The 17,910-nt window shown below is 40.0% G+C and overlaps 1 protein-coding gene across 1 annotated transcript in view; it reads left to right on the top strand.

Annotated features, from left to right (window-relative positions):
• The window catches only part of SPHKAP (SPHK1 interactor, AKAP domain containing), a 1,527,314-nt gene that overhangs the window by 949,174 nt on the left and 560,230 nt on the right, over positions 1-17,910 (top strand). The window contains exon 4 of the mRNA XM_086943759.1: positions 2,283-2,342. Within this exon, the coding sequence (XP_086799885.1) occupies positions 2,283-2,342 (60 nt within the window). The remainder of the gene's footprint in view (positions 1-2,282; positions 2,343-17,910) is intronic.

The raw sequence follows: 17,910 nt of genomic DNA, 5'->3' as shown, positions 1-17,910 counted from the left end.
ATCTTTTAGATATGGTCTAAAAACCTGGCTATTTCAGAATTAGATCCCTGCTGGGCTTACCACTGTCCTAGCACCAAGATACCTCCGGGGATTCGTGCGCTCAATACATTTTATTAACATAACATGACATCCTGTTTTTTCCCCAGCTCTGAGATTACCATAACCCCTGGCATTAGTAATTCGGGGGAAGAGAAGTGACAGGGATATTTATTGGACAATACTAATGAGAGTCAAAGGGCCACATGTTTGAAAATGTTTTGCATTCGCAAACAGTGCGAATCAAACAATGTGGCTGTTTGTGAATGCAAAGTAACCTTTCATGATGTATGAAAGACTTTGCAGTTGCAAATTTAGGTAATCGCAATTTTTCGCGATCACCAAAAATTGTGAATAAAAATACGGAATGGCAATTTGTGATCTTGAAGAACATGTAGGAAGCATTTTCACAATGCAAACTGTGCATTCAGGAAAATTCAATTACCATCAAATTCAAATCAATGGTAACCATGTGCAAACTTTGAAAAATGCACAAAACTGCATTTTTCACAGTGCCATGTAGCGCACACATGCCCATAGGGCACATGCATTTTGGGGGGGATACTTCAGTGGGGTCTTAGGCCCCGGTCACCCTTGGTTTTGCATTTGCTAATTTGCAAATACCAATTACATAATCGCCAATTAGCTAATGCAAAACCATTCGCACCTTTGGGCCTTCCGGCCAATAGGAATGAATGGAACAACATTACCTAATTGCGATTTGCTATTTGCCAAATTCCTATTAGGTAATATTAATGAATCGCTAAATCTTTGGCGATTCCTTTCATACATAGCATTCTGCGATTACTAAATAGAGATTCGGTAAAAATCGCTATTTGATAATCACAAAATGTTCTTTTGATACATGTGGCTCTTAGTATTGTACACCTTGAGGCACATGCTTCTTAGGTGTGCACTTCCCTATTTAAATGCTTGAACCCACCAATAAAGCTTCATACCACTCTATCAACGTCACTTTGCAGCAGAATGACTCTTTACTGAGGGTAATCTGGTTCATTGGTGTGCTGGTCCTGCTATAAGGAGTGTTGCCATGAGTAATACCCACTTGGAGTTGCTGTCGATAGTTGTACTTCTGGGTGAGGGGGTATTAGACTCTCCTGGCTTCTTGCCTAAGGGCCCGCTCTCAGAAAGAACATATTTTTTTATCATGTTCAATGGATTTTTTGTTCAATACATATGGCTTTTTCAGTTAAGGAGTGGCCCCATCCTCTTGTTTTGGCCCAGCCAGGTCCGCTCTGTACAAAAGAAGAATTATGTATATTTCTAAATTGCCATAATAGTTACCATACCAAGCGTGACAGTTTGTATGGTTGCACAGAACACAGATACAGTAAAGAAGAGTGAATACTATATTTCCCCTATCTACTCCAACACCTAAAGTAAATTTGGATTGCATGTTTTCTTAGCAGCCACTGATGTGGGGCTTCCCTCCTCATACCTAAAGTGGAATGTTGCCATAAATTAGTAACTTTTGATTTTAAAAAAGGCAGACTTGCATGCGATCTTCGCTATTACTTTTAAACGTATCTGACTGTGCAAAGTAGGAAATGCTGACAAAGTTTTACACAATCTTCACAAAGTTGGCAAAAAGCAACTGTAGAAATGTCACACAAATCCTCTTTTAAGTCAAATATGTACCTAAGTAACTGTACTCCAGTTTCCCACGGGTAATAATGGGACCCTAAACGTGAATCATCTGAAATTGGAGTATTTCGGGATAAACTGGGATCACAATTTGGAAGTCACGCCATCTCACTTTTTAAAAAATGTTTTTGTAATCTTTATTGTATTGGCTCCACTGTAAATGTCATGACTCAATTAATGCATGAACAGCCACAATCCTTCCGAATTGTGCTTGAATAAAAAGCCTTAGGGTATCTCAGTGACTGAGTATGGAGGCGAGAGGGTGATGAAATGATTTGTTTACAAGCTGAAGGGAGTGTTTACAAAGTGTACCAAGGTATAGTCTGCAGGTCAGATCAACCCATGCAAAGCGATAAATATGTTCAGTTACAATGTTCCTTTGAAATATCAGTGTACGTTTCCATCATTCCTCTAGTACACTTGGGCTGACATCCAAATGCATGCGGGTCATAGTTTTCCTATTGTGACATCGATAACACCCATATTATTACACGAAGTCTTATTATCACTGTGAGTCACGTGTGGTGTATTTTGTGCTCGAATCCAGAATATTCTGATAAACATTTCCTTTTTTTTTGTAGATGTGTTTTGTGAACCTGGCAGCAGACAAAGAGGATTACAACCACGACAAATTAAAACAGGTAAAACAACAAAAGATTTTTAGTTTTTATGAAGTCGTTTTTTGGGGTGCATGTGTTCAGGGCAGAGGATGTAGGGTCTTGACAACCTCGAATTAGCCCTTGCTTCATGTGCTGAATGATATCCCTTACCCTCCCGTACCTCAGTTGATACGGTCTAACCGTACTCGGATCCTGTAGCGTCGGGGCTTTGTGGCAGATACTTTTCCAGAGGCTGCCATATATCTCTGGGCCTGGAAGAAAGAGACAGCATGTCTGCACACAGCTCAAGCTGTTTATTAGAATACACTTACAGCTAGATTCATGAAGCATTTTTGCGGGCGCAAACGGTGCGAATCGCAGAATTCGGCAGTTTGCGCCCGCAAAAATGGCATTTGGAATTCATCAATGGGTCATGAACTTGCAATTTGAAAAATCTCAAAAAATGCGATTTTTCAAATTGCGATCGCATTTAAGGAATCGCATCCTTATTTGCGATTAGCAATTTACTAATCGTAAATAAGGAATGTGTAGGAATCGCAATTTATTTAGCGATTCCTACATGAATCCCGTTTTGCAAGTCCTTAATAGCGATTCCTTAATAATCGCTATTAAGGACTCGCAAAACGGGACTTTGATGAATCTAGGGGTTAGTCATCGATCCATTTCTTGAATTTCGGAGACCTCCTCCTTCCCACATGCTGGCCCATTAATAGGCCAGTGCTACAAATTTCCTGTGCAACGCTTCAATGTCTTTTATATATCCTAGGAGGCCCTCACCGGAGTCTAAGCCAATTGCACAGTCGGCCATTTTGGATAAAGCTGTAAAGACCTGTTCCCAACATTTCTGCACAGCGGTACAGGCCCAGGCAAGAAGAAAGAATCTGGATCCGGGTGATAGAGCGCGGGCTCACCTGCCCGAGATTTTACAATACTCACCTGGGCCCATAAATCAATATAAACACTTTGAACAGGTAAACCTACGCTTAACCAATTTTATTTAACCATTCAGGACTTATACCATTTGACTTACCAATCTTAGTCACCGGTACCTAAAGTCCTAAGGGATCAAGGGTGTTAGCATAATAGGCAGTAAATAAACATTTGCACTCATATAATAAACACAAACTCTGGAAAGATTTACATTCTTTATCTATTGTAAATTATTAAATGTCAGTGTCCATACTACATTAACTGAAACTTGATCAATCAACAAAAATATGATTAAGGTGAGATAGAATGAAAAACTTTCATTAAGCATTGAAACATAGGGAGGGTGGGAAAAAGGGAAGAACAGTATAATGACAAACCCACATTGATTATTAGTACCTAGAATGGTGTGAAGACCAACCCTGGCCAAGGGCTGGGTCAAAGGACAGAACCCCAAAATGCAGGTGTCAGCAGGAAAGAATAAATGCAAACCAGAATCAGGACAGGTACGGACCAAATTGGATCAGGACAGGACCACCTCAGACCGGCACCCACAGCTAATGAGACCGGCACCCACAGCTAATGTGCTACGCCTGTGTTGCACCTTCTCTGCAGCCAAACAGCCAAACCCCGATTGGGTCTTCGAATCTCCCTTCCCAGTAACCCCGATTGGGTCATTGTTTCTCCTGAAAAAGTGCTCCGCCAGCACCTCTGCTCTCGATCACCTATTGAGTGAGTTGGGTTAGTGACAGGTCAGCTATTCGGACAAGTCAGACAAATTAACTAGCTAAGCCTACTCTAGTTATACTATTTTCCAGGGCAGTGTACACCCCCAATGTTAAAAATGTAAGGATCTCCAATTTTGATTGGGCAAACGGATGAGGAGAGGTCATCACACCATACCAAATTGAAACTTTTCTTCTGAATATTTAATTTGACGTTCCCGCCCATTAATTAATTTTTTCCCATGCGTTTTTATTCCACGCAACAATTGAATGTTCTTATAGAAATACAATGTTAACAGTTTGTCTTCCGCTTGGGGTCATCAAGTCAGGGTCCCAGGCGCATCTTCTAGTGTGATGAAAGCTTGGCTTCAATTCAATGACGAATGACTTATGCTCCTTCTGGAGTTTGACATGCGCAGTGTGGGTTTTCAAGATGGAGTAACAGATACATCTCAGGCCCAAACACGAGCTAGTAGCAAAGTAGAAAAGAAACAGTTTTAGAGCAAAGAATAAATGATTGTTCTGTATACCACTTATCTCTACTCTATTCCCATTATTTTATTTTAACTATTGCGTTTAGTGTTTAGGCAGAACAAACAGCTTAGCAAAAGCAGCGGTGCAAGCTTCATACATGCTGTAACACAAAGCAACCATCTTAGTTCTAGTGCGCAGAAGCAAATGTTTCCCTCCAAGCAAGATAGTACGTGATGTCACGTGAGTATGACAGACGCATGCACAGTAGAAAATCCCGCGTAGCAGCAGCCATTTTAATGCAAGCCGATTATAGCTAGTAAAAGCACATAGTCAAGCTTTCCCTAGATGCTAGATATGTTGTGTAATGAAATATTAATTAGACAAAACATGTTCATTAGTACGCTATGAGTTACTTGAGAGGGTTGAGTACAAGCTAGTAGCTTTACGTGCAAATCCTTGCTCCATCACTCCTCTCTTTGATGATATTTTATATCATCACCAATTTAAGAAACAGATGCCAACTTTCACAACTCTCCCAATTCAATCTCTTCAAAATTTCTATTTTGTTTCTTTTCATTGTTTGCGTGAAAGTTTTTCACTTTCTTGCATAAATTTCCATTCAACTCTTCGAACTCAATTTCATCAAAATTTCTCTTTTTTCCCTTTCTTATTTACTGTATGTCTTCTTGTGCTTACGAAATTTACAACAGATTGTTATCCCTAATACCAGTAAGCCTATTTCCACCATTTGCAACAGTGTTCTACCTACTAAGCTCTTTCCTACATTAGAAACACAACTACCTATAGAGGAGAGACCATCTGTAAGTCTCTTCCATGCACTATCAACCTCTAGTGGTTTGAGTTATTTTTCCTAAAGTGTAATATTCCTTACTTACCCCTTAATTTCAATACTTTTGACTGGTATGTAAGTGCAACAAGGTTGCGCTTTCAACATTCTACAGACACCACCCTCTTTTGTTAGTAATATATCAAGAGCAAGTCGATTTTGTAAAACCATTGATCTGGTTGCAACCAAATCGGTATTGATCTTCAAGAATCCCCCAGCAGTGTCAGACGATAAGCGATCCACCACTCTAGACAGTTTGCAAATTCTCTGCGTATTCAGAACCACTCCCACTATAGGTATCAATGCACTAAATATATCACCTACTATTTCTGCAAAACTAGCTTTTCTACTACGTGTTAATCCATTAATTTCTTCATTGCTTCCAGTGATTTTGTTTACATGATATATCTTTGGGAATACTATTCCAAAATAACAGCTCCCATACAAATGATCTGGCAGGTTGTAATATGCTTTGTTCCCGCACATATAATAAATTCCTGGAAATACTGTTTCTTGTCTTTTGCTTTTCTTTTGAAATTCTCTCTCCTTTTCTCAACCATATTTAAAAATATTTTCTCTTTTTCATGTAATAAGCATGTTAAATTATTCTTGTGTGCTGCAGCTATATCTATTGTACCTATGGTTAGAAAATATTCACCCATATAAAGTGTTACATCACTCTTAGTATGTACAGGATTCAGGTTACTACGTATAGGAAGTTCAGACAATATCACATCTGAGTTAGAATAATAATACTGTAAGGGTCCTTTCTTATAAGATAAACTAGCTAAAATACTACATGAAATGCCATATGTTAGAGGGAAATGGTGGTAAGTCACACCTTCGGCTACCAAAGTAGGTAACTTGATACAGACATAGCAATCGTCCATTTCCATAGCTTCTACATAGTGTACTAATAGGTTTGCAAATACATTTAAGTGAGTTCTATTCTTAATTCTAGTAGAATGTAATCCTTCCTCATCTGATGCTTTTAAATCTACCTTCTGTTGTCTAATGCTAAGTGCCTTTTCTTGTGTATCTGTTTTTCTAAGTGTATCTATTGTTTCAGGTACGTTAGTGTTATTTTTTATGTCTCTACTCATTATATAAGGAATAGCTACTGTCAGTCCTCACCATACTATGAGTACTATCACTATACTACAGGTGCATATTCTACAGCATGTTTTCAAACAGTTTATTTTCGGTCTTCCATTAACAGTATGATCAACCATGGCTGATTAGGAAACTTAACCCCTCTTTGTAACTTTTACACAGTCTTTCAACTTGTGAAACTTCTTACAAGTTGGTCTCACTTCTTCGTCAGTCTGATCAGCAATTAATTTGTCACCACTTTCATCACTTATTTCTAAGTGTTTCGAAATCTTCAAAGATGACGTAAGTCCATTCAGGGCCTCTGAATTTATTATTCAGTCTTTTCAGTCGTGGACTTCTCCTTCTTGGTTGCTCTGTGGAAGGCCCAGCCTGATTTGATATTTCATTTACTTGCTGTGGTTCTTCATTTATGGTTTTAAGGCAAAACTTCAATCTTTTGACAAATCCAGGCCGCCTATCTCCTTTTCTGAGTATTTTAGCTGGCACTGTGCTTTGATTTTCTTCAGTTATTCTTTTATTCTCGTTCAGTTGTGGCACAATTTGTACATCTTCATCTTCTGTATCCCTCTCTATCTGATTTTGTCCAGGACTTGTTTCTGTTTCTTCTGCCTGAACACTAATCTGGCCTTGTTCAGGAGTGTGCTGAATTTGATTTTGACTTTGTTCACCTTCTTCTTCCTGAACACTTTTTTCTACAACTATCTGGCCCTGCTCAGGTAACTTGATCTCTTGTTCTTCTTCTTCCGGAGCCTTCGCCCTTGTACCTATCTGTCCCTCCTCAGACTCTGGACCTGTGACAGTTGTCTGGAATGTCTGAGTATATTGATTTTCCCTTATCTGATCCTCCTCAGGATTACCATTGACTTGGATTTCTGTAATCTGAGTACGTTCTTCTGAACCTACCTCATCCTAACAATCACTCTGTCTATCTAAATAGGTTTGACTCCTTGTTCTTATGATCCTGGTAGGTATGTCGACTACTGGAATCCACTCATTCTGACTGGTGCTTGGTCGTTCATCAGCTATTTCAGGATCGATTTCTTGAGACCCTTTAGCTGTACAATCTTCGGCTTCAGTTTCATCAGGTTCAGTCACTCTTTTTGTGTGACTGGCATGGATCCAATTCAGAATCCCCTCACATTTTACAGCTGTGGTGGGGACCAATATCACTTGACGTGGCCTTCCCCACCTTGGTGCTAGGCAACATTCTAGAGTATGTTCCTTTATCAATACCCAGTCACCTGGAATCAGATAATGTGCTGGAGTTGATTGTCTGGCGACAGCGTCTTCCCCAACCTGGTGAGAGATAGAACGCACTTGGTCAGCCAGTTTTTTTGCAGTACTCTAGCACTAAGTCATCAGATATATTTATCAACTTATGTCCTGGCACCCATGCCTGCCTCATTGCTCTTCCCATGAGAATTTCATGAGGACTCAAGCCTGTTTTTTTTGTCTGGAATACTTCTGAGTTCCATCAGAACAAGAGGTAAAGCATCAGGCCATTCTAATTTTGTCGATGCATATATTTTTCCAATCTTGATTTGAATGTGCCATTCAGTTGTTCTACCACTCCAGAAGCCTCTGGGCAGTATGCACAGTGCAGCTTTTGCTCAATTTTGAATGCTTCCCAGATTAGGCCAATTATTTCAATATTAAAATGAGAGCCTCGTCTGATTCAATCGTTACTGGAAAACCGAAACGTTGTATCAGTTCTCTGAGTAGGAGTCTAGCTACTGTGATGCTGTCATTTCGTTTTGTAGGGTATTCTTCTACCCATTTTGAAAAAAAGGCAGACAATGACAAGAACATATTTCATTCCTCGACAGGGTGGTAACTGGATAAAATCAATTTGTAGTCTTATGAATGGGCCTTCTGCTTTCCCAATCTTCCCAGGACAAACTACAGTTCTCTTACCAGGATTCATTTGTTGACAAATCAAAAATCTTTGGCAAAGAGCTTCTGCTATGTTCCTGAACTTTGCATCAAACCATGATTGTCTGAATAGTCGCAGCATAGCATCCCACCCTAGGTGGGAAGCTCCATGATACATCCTAGCAATAGGAGCAAGCATACAGTCTGGTAACACAGGTCTGTTATCAAGGTAAACAATAACACAATCTTCAGCCCTTTTCAGACAACCTATTTTTCTCCATTCTTCCTTTTTCTGAAATTTCTGCCTCATTCTGCAAATCTCTCACTTCTTCCCACGTTTTCACACCTTGCAGCAACATAAGTTGGCAGCTGTTTCCACATGCATCAATTTCCTTATTTATTGCCATCTTATGTTTGGCACAGTGTTGGTCTAATTGGTCAGCATATAGGTTACCTGCTGTCACTATTTTCATTTCCAGATTGGTGAGCAGCACACTTGACCACAGCCCCTGTTTCTGGTAATTGGATTGCTTTTAGCAAATCATTCACATCATCCCATTTTTAATAGGAGTACCTGATGAAGTCAGAAACTCTCTCGGCATCCAGAGTCGGCCAAAATCATGCACAACCCCGAAGCCGTATTGGCTGTCTGTGTAAATGATTTTTTTTCCAATTTTGCAACCCCTTGCCAATGCAATTAATTCAGCTACTTTTGCAGACTTGACTCCAGGTAAATAGAATGCTTCAACTGGGCCCCATAATGTACAAACGGCATATGCAGTGCTCAAACCTCCTTCCTCATGTTGCATGCATGAGCCATTTACAAATAACTCATGTTCTGAATCTAATAATGGTTCTTCTCTTATGTCTGGACGAGGTTTGGTACAGTATTCCGTTAGGTTGATACAATTATGTTCGACTTCATTTTTAACTTCTGCACAATGTGATTCAGGCAACAGTGTTCCTGGATTCAAAATATTACACCTAGCAATAGTCACATTTTCTGCACCTAAAAGAATTCTTTCATATTTAGTCAGCCGACTAGGCGTCAGATATTGGGTTTTAGTCCTTGTCAACAAAATCACAACTGCATACAGTCACTGCATGGCCCATAATAATGGACTCACTTTGTTCAAGACTCATGCATGTTGCAGCTACTGCTTTCAGACATCCTGGCAATGCAGATGCCACTGGATCCAGTGTGGAAGAAAAATATGCCACAGGACGTCTCATCAAATCATGGGTCTGGGTCAAGATTGAGAGTGCGCAATTGTCTCGTATATCACAAAACAATGCAAAATCTTTTGAATAATCAGGCATTCCCAATGCCGGAGCTGTTCACAGACAGTTACGTAATTTTAAGAAAGATGACATGCTTTCATCATCTCATTCTACTGGGTCTTTTGCTCTTTTCTTCATCATTTGTATAAATGGCTTTGCCAGAACTGCAAATCCCACAATCCACTGCCTGCAGTAACCTACGACTCCAAGAAACATTCTGATTTCTTTCTGAGTTTGAGGTAGATTCATATTTTTAATTATTTTGATCCTGTTCGTGGTAACCCTTCTGACACCCCTTTCTATCTGGTGCCCCAGATATTTCATTGATGTGGTGCAAAACTGTAATTTTTTAGGTGGCACCTTATGTCCTCCTTCACCCAAATGATTTAACAAGGCTATGGTATCCACTACACAGTCATTTCGGGTTTTAGACGCCACCAATAGGTCGTCTATGTACTGCACTAGGACAGATTTTCCAGGCAGCACCAAAGATTCAAGGCACTTTTTCAAAATCTCATTAAAAATTTATGGAGGTTCTGTGTACCCCTGAGGGACGCAGTTCAAGACATAGACATGGATGTCAAATTCAAATGAGAAAAGATACCTGCTATCTGGATGTAAAGGTATCGAGAAAAATGTGTGGCACAAATCGAATACAGTGAACCAACCTGCTTCCCACGGTATCTGATATAAAATCACAGCAGGGTTTGGCACTACAGGACAACATGGGACAACAATTTTATTAATTTTGCGGAGGTCTTGTACCACCCTATACTTCCCACTCTGTTTCTTTATGCCAATTATGGGCGAATTACATGGACTGCTCATTATTTCTTGCAAAATGCCTGTTTCAACCAAACATTTTATTTCTGCTGCAACTCCTGCTTTTATTTCCGGGCTCATTTTATACTGTTGAGTATTTGGGTAAATTGCACCTTCTTTTACTGTCACTTTTATTGGATCAACATTTGCCATTAATACTACATCTTTTCCTGTAAAAATCCCACACTTCAGGATTCACAGTATCTTGTAATTCCTTTGGTAAATCTTCTATAGTCAATGTTTTATTTTCAGTTTCCTGTTTCGCCAACATTAATTTATATATTCCATCTTCATCTGGCGTTTGAATTTCAACACCACTTGGAGTGCAAAAGATGGTGCAATTCATTTTGCACCACAAGTCTCTGCCTCACAGGGTTACTGGACTTGAATCACACACCACGAACTTGTGCATTTCTTTAAAATGTCCTATTCTAACTTCCATTGGTTCTGTAAGTGGGTTACTAATTTGTTTATTAGAAACGCCCACTACTTGGATCGCTTCTCCCGAGATGGGTAGGATTGGAGTGTCTGCTGTTCTCACAGCAGAACGGGTAGTGCCAACTTTTCCCTCAATATATGGACCTGACTGATCTACCGGCAAGGATGCGCCAAATACGCACTCCTCGGCCTCCCCTCTCAGGCACCGTCAGTAGGTGTCCTCTTCAAAAAATGTGTCACTCAAAAGAAATTGTGGAGTCACTGAATCTCTCGTACCACTTCCCTCCCAATTTGTGGTAGCCACACTATAGCCTTTGTTTGGTCCCAGGATCTGGCATAGGTGCAAGGGGTAATTGGTTCTGTATTACCTGTGGCGACTGTTTCTTCGACACTTCATTCTGCGTCTGTGAATTCAAAGGGTTATTTTGCATGTTGTAATTACTCAACATGGCTTTACACTCGTTTTTCCAATGCCCCATCTTTCCACACCCGTGACATTGGAATTTCTTTTTAGCCTCATCTCTGTTATAATTTCCCTTTGGCTTTCCTCTATTTCCATCTCCTTGGGCTTGATTATTTTTCAACTGATTCAATTGAAGTTCCTGTTATTCTGCTAGTTTTACTTGTGCCCACATGTCTTTTTCTTTCAAATTCTTATGCTTATTGTCTAATTCAACTTCATAATATTTTGCATATTTGAGTATTTTATCAATAGGTTTGGCCTGCCAACAGATCTTATGATCTTTAATCCATTGTGAAATTTCTGGTCTTAATCCAGACAAAAAACCGATAGATGAAATGTGTCATATCTTTGGTATCAATGTTCTCTAGACCACCATATTGTTTAAAGACTTGTAAGAGGCGTTCATAATATGCATGTACAGATTCAGCTTTATTTTGTGTAGTTCTATCTATTCTAGTCCAGTCAGTCTCTTTTGGAGGTACCTTCCCTTTCAAGTACATCATTACCTGATTGTATTTCTTCATAACCTCATCTGATGGAGCTCCAGTCTTTGGGACTCTAGGATACTCATCACTTGGCCAATCAACTGCTATTTTGCACTCTGTCCATAACTATACAGGGACAACAATATCAAATAATCCATCTAGATCTTTTAACAGTAACTTTGAAACCTTTACAAATCGTTCGACTTGTCTGTACCATTCTACAGGTTTCTCTCGTAATTTCGGAAAAATCATTTGTAAATGACAAAATATCCTGACGGGACCATGGGACATGTAAATACCCTCCACCTGGCACTTCTCTAATTGGACACAATCTTTCCACTGTTTCAGTTTCTTTCAACATATACTCTGATGCTGTGCTTTTCACCTGGGCCTCCTCCTTTTTCTTTGCCCACCTGGCTTTCCATCTTTCTTGATCACCTCATTTTTGCAATATTGATAACAACTCTTCAATTTGCACTTTCCTTCCTGACACATTCATATTTTCCAAATCTTTATCAGTGAATTCAACTCGGTAAGGTTTCTGTAATACTTTTGATTTACCAATATCGATTCCCATTTCAAGTGCCATATTCATTAATTTCTCATGAAATACCCTGGTGTTTCGTGTGATACTTCGACATATAAACAACAATTAATCTTCGCTGAATGTGTTCAATCTTTCTAAACCCACATTTCCTGCCATCATTTCTTCCAATTCGACCCTTAATTTGAATATATCCAATGCTTTTGGTTGCGATTTTGGCTTATCAATTTCTTGGGTCCATCTTTCTAATTCTTCTGGGGTAACTACTGTTGTATTTACTGTACCTGTTGGTATTTCCATTCGCACTTCTCTAGAGCTTCCGGGAGTACTTTTCCTAACTGAGCTCCTTTCAGGTTCTCTAATAGGTAAATCCATAAGGGAAATTACCTATTCACATTCACTTGCTTGATCATCCACAATTAATGTCTCCTTTCTTGGCTGTACTACAAGTGTAGTTAGAACAGGATTTTTAGGACTAGACTGCTTATCTCCATACAAAGGAACAACAGGACCAATGGTCACCGGAATTGTTAGGGCTTCAGGACTCCTATTTAATTGGGAAATTTTCTGAATTAATTCACTTCTTTGTTTGTTTAATGCTTCTCATTCCCTGTCCTGTAACACTTTTTCTAATGAAGTCTCATTTACTACTTGCAGACCCAAAGGCAGTTTCAAGAACAGTGCACTAGGATTAACTGTACTTGGCTCCTCATATAAGGTGGCAGAGTTTTCATTAACAAATCCTCCAAATAGTCATCTTCTGGATTATCGCTAATCATTAGATTTCTTGTTTTCTCAGTTCTTTTACTTCCCATTTGTTCCGCCAAAGTTTGGACAGGATATAATCCTTCCACTAGCATTGATTGTCTCCATCGTTTCATTTGTTTATCTCTTGTCTCTTTAGGAAATCTAAGATAAAATGTACTCCAATTTCTGTCACTTCTAGGTCTATCTCGTTCAAAAGCCTCAGTTTCCAATTCTTCTAATGCTTCGTACTGGGTTAATCTAGGTATAGGATCTAATTCATTCATGCGTGTCCTTAAATTATACAAAACTCTACCATTAAAGGTACCATTTTCTGGAAATGCTAAAACACCATCATCTTTTGTGTACTCCATCGAGTTTTCTAACCACACACAAGAGTTTCAACCATCATGTATGATGCAGGCATATTTGGTGGTGGAATAATAATCCCTTCTCTAGTTTCAATTGGTTTATCTTTCCTAAAGAAATGTTTGACCTTTTTAATGAACAACATTTTTCTTTTGTCTCCGTATATGATATGAGGTCTTCCTCTTATACGTTGTTCTTGTGCAAAACCTAAGTACCTCCTATCGGGTCTATTTCCTATTATTGCTGGGTCTAAATGCCACATGTAACTTTATGCCGCTTTTAATTTGCAAAGACCCTCAATTTATTTACTAATAGACTTCCAATAGCAAAAAGTTTCTTATGTTTCAATGACCAATCGGAAATAAGGATTCAAACAAATCCAACCAATAGTTGCACGGCTTTTGCTGTGAGATGAGTTCTCATGCTCCTGCACTCACCCCTCCTTTACAGTATTACCTCAGCTACACACCAGCAGTCTCAACCAATACCAGCGCGGCTCTAGGTGACATCAGCGCAGCTCCGCAACTGACTCCCTCCTTTGCACGGTAATACAAAACGTATTTCTTTTCACTTTTCGAAGTAGAATTTAATCAATTTACAAACGTAGCAACATTTGCCACTGTGCCTAAGTGACTAAATTCAAAGAGAAGATGATTTGCACTCACTACGAGTAAATCCCTTCTGCTTACTCTTCAAACACTACGAGTAGATCTCTTCTGCCTACTCTTCACACAAGCATTCGAGAACCTGTTACTCCCTCGGGCTTACCCTTTCTAGGTGATATGAGGCCAGGGTTTTACTAGCGAACCCCTTTGTTGTCAATAAAGCTCAGAAGAACCTGCTACTTCTTCAGTGTGACCCTTTCTAGGTGATATTGCACCAAAGTTTTGCCAGCGAACTCTTTGCTATCAATTTATTCACACATTTATTCAGAAAGTCCCTAAACAGTGCTTCCGGTTGTACCTAACCATGCACTTAATTCCTTAGGCAAGTGACCTCAACTACAGAGTGGCTTCCATTTACCACCTGTTATTTTGCCACTGGGGTTTCCAACCAAAACATAAAACATGTACAAACAGGTTTTTGGTTAATGCATAAAATTAATACAATCAATAATCAATGTAATTTCAAATACACAAAAATATTTCAATAAACCAACTAACTATAACTAACTACCTATCTTAACTAAACCCTAACCTTACCTCTGCTACCAAAAATAAACTGATAGAGCGCAGGCTCACCTGCCCGAGATTTTACCATACCGACCTGGGCCCATAAATCAATATAAACACTTTGAACAGGTAAACCTACTCTTAACCAATTTTATTTAACCATTCAGGACTTATACCATTTGACTTACCAATCCTAGTCACCGGTACCTGAAGTCCTAAGGGATCAAGGGTGTTAGCATAATAGGCAGTAAATAAATATTTACACTCATATAATAACCACAAACTCGGTAAAGATTTAAATTCTTTATCTAATGTAAATTATTACATGTCAGTGTCCATACTACATTAACTGAAACTTGATCAATTAACAAAAATATGATTAAGGTAGGATAGAATGAGAAACTTTCATCAAGCATTGAAATATAGGGAGGGTGGGAAAAAGGGAAGAACAGTATAATGACAAACCCATATTGATTATAATGACCTAGAATGGTGTGAAGACCAACCCTGGCCATGGGCTGGGTCAAAGGACAGAACCCCGAAATGCAGGTGCCAGCAGGAAAGAATAGATGCAAACCAGAATCAGGACAGGTACGGACCAAATTCGATCAGGACAGGACCACCTCAGACTAAGACCGGCACCCACAACTAATGTGCTACGCCTCATTGCACCTTCTCTGCAGCCAAACAGCCAAACAGCCAACCTTCGATTTGGTCTTCGAATCTCCCTTCCCAGTAACCCCGATTGGTTTATCGTTTATTCTGACAGAGTGCTCTGCCAGCACCTCTGCTTTCAATCACCTATTGAGTGCGTTGGGTCAGTTATAGGCTAGCTATTGGGACAAGTCGGACAAATTAACTAGCTAAGCCTACTCTAGTTATACTATTTTCCAGGGCAGTGTACCACCCCCCCAATGTTGCAAATGTAAGGATCCCCAATTTTGATTGGGCAAAAGACTGAGGAGAGGTCATCACACCATACCACATTGACACTTTTCTTCTGAATATTTGATTTAACGTTCCCGCCCATCAATTTATTTTTTCCCATGCGTTTTTATTCCACCTAACAATTGAATGTCCTTATAGAAATACAATGTTAACAGTTTGTCTTCCGCTTGGGGGCATCGAATCGGAGTCCCAGGCACATCTTCTAGTGTGATGAAAGCTTGGCTTCAATTCAATGACGAATGACTTAAGCTCCTTCTGGGTGTGACATGCGCAGTGTGGGTTTTCATGATGTAGTAACAGATACATCTCAGACCCAAACACAAGCTAGAAGCAAAGTAGAAAAGAAACAGTTTTAGAACAAAGAATACATTAATGTTCTGTATACCACTTATCTCTACTCTATTCTCATTATTTTATTTTAACTATTGCGTTTAGTGTTTAGGCAGAACAAACGGCTTAGCAAAAGCAGAGGTGCAAGCTTCAAGCTTGCTGTAACACAAAACAGCCATCTTAGTTCTAGTGTGCAGAAGCAAAAGTTTCCCTCCAAGCAAGATAGTACGTCATGTCACGTGAGTATGACAGACACATGTGCAGTAGAAAATCCTGCGTAGCAGCAGCCGTTTTAATGCAAGCGGATTATAGTTAGTAAAAGCACATAGTCAAGCTTCCCCTAGATGCTAGATGTGTTGTGTAATGCAATATTAATTAGTCAAAACATGTTAATAAGTACTTTATGAGTTATTTGAGAGGGTTGAGTAAAAGCAAGTCGCTTTACGTGCAAATCCTTACTCCATCACGGGTCCTATAAACTACAAACAGGCAGTATTTAAGCAAGTTTATTGAAGTATATAATAGGCTCGCTCTGGGTATTTATAATGAATAATCTTAAATGTAATACTAGAAGTCACCTGTCCCATCTGCATATGGCTATATCTCCAGACTTCATCAGGGATCTCACTGCCTAGTTCCCCTACCCAGCCCTTCTCTGGTCTTAGGGGAAGGCTGTAGTCTCCTCTTCGGCCTTACGGCATGGCGTATTGATCAAGTGTTTCATGGATGTCGTATCAAGTGACCTATCGAGTGTGCTGAACCAGAGCGCTCCGCAGGAAAGAGCGACCCAGCATTTTTGCAGCTGCTTCTAATGCAGTTATATGTAAAGACTGCCAGGTGGGATTTTCTGAGGAATTCTGCCAGGGACAAAAAAGTGCCCTGTCTGTAAAGGTCTCTCCAGAGATCAGGGCTGGAGTGGGAACCCAAAGTAGCCCTGCCAATTTTCTCGGACCTGCCCTGCCTAGCCCCAGGAGGATGGAATCACTTGCTTGCTTCTTTTATCACTGGGGGCCCATTTTGTAGCACCCCTGTAAAACCGGCCCGCACCCTTCCAGCCTCCCAGGAAAACACCTGATGCCCATTAGGGCAAGTCCAGCCTTGCCAGAGAGTCAGATATCTCTCCTGCAGATGAGATTGCACTAGTCTTGCACGTGTAGCTGGCATCAGCGGGTGCTAGCTTAACGCCAAGTAAATTAACCCTGCTCTGTTTCTCGTTGCATAGCCCTGATCGTGTAATGAATAGTGGTGTGCAGTATGGTGGTGTTGATGGAGGGAGATCCCATAAAGCATTGTGGTGGTACGGGGGACATGTGGTCTATATCTACTGCCAAATGGGGAAGAAAGTTGGTGGGCTGGTACCAGTGGACTGCAAAGTGTACCTGCGCACAGAAGTAATATAGCTCCAGCTCTGGGACCTCGAACCCCCACTTTTATGGAATGGCTGTGTGACGGTTTCCAATTTTACAAGCTAAGTAGACTATTACACTCTACGTGCCAAAAAGAATGTCCCTGGGAGCGTGAATTGTATATTCAGAAATAAATAGAGTAATTTGGGAAGCAGCAACATCTTGATGAACTCTATTCGACCCACTAATGAGGAGGGAGAGATATTAATCTAGTTACTTGGTCTGTGATGGTAGGACGTGTGGTGCACTAATTTACTCTAACTCTCTTACCTCAGTGTCGCAGTGTATCCATATGATGTGCGGCTGGTAACATACAAAAGCGGTGAAGCGAGCAAAGTGCATATCTACATTTAAAAAAGAAAACAAAATAAAATCACTGTCATGCATTAAATTACCTCAAAAATAAAATAATTCACATAACTGTGCTGTGTTCTTTGTATCCTTGCAGTCTGCGGCTCCGACAGGCTCCAGTGGAAGCTGAACCGTCACTAACCAAACCAGACGCTGCTTTCAAGCTGTATGAAAGCAGCGCCTGGATTGATTGGCGCATCCTGGCTGAACACTTCTTTAGACCCTGTAGGCCTGTGCTTGGTCTCCACACAGCTGTTTAAGACAGCTGAGTGAAGACC

This window comes from Lissotriton vulgaris, chromosome 11 (genome assembly GCF_964263255.1).
Source record: "Lissotriton vulgaris chromosome 11, aLisVul1.2, whole genome shotgun sequence".
Classification (NCBI taxonomy): Eukaryota; Metazoa; Chordata; class Amphibia; order Caudata; family Salamandridae; genus Lissotriton; species Lissotriton vulgaris.
The sequence above is the reverse complement of the archived record's forward strand: the minus strand, read 5'-3'. Positions and strand labels throughout refer to the sequence as shown.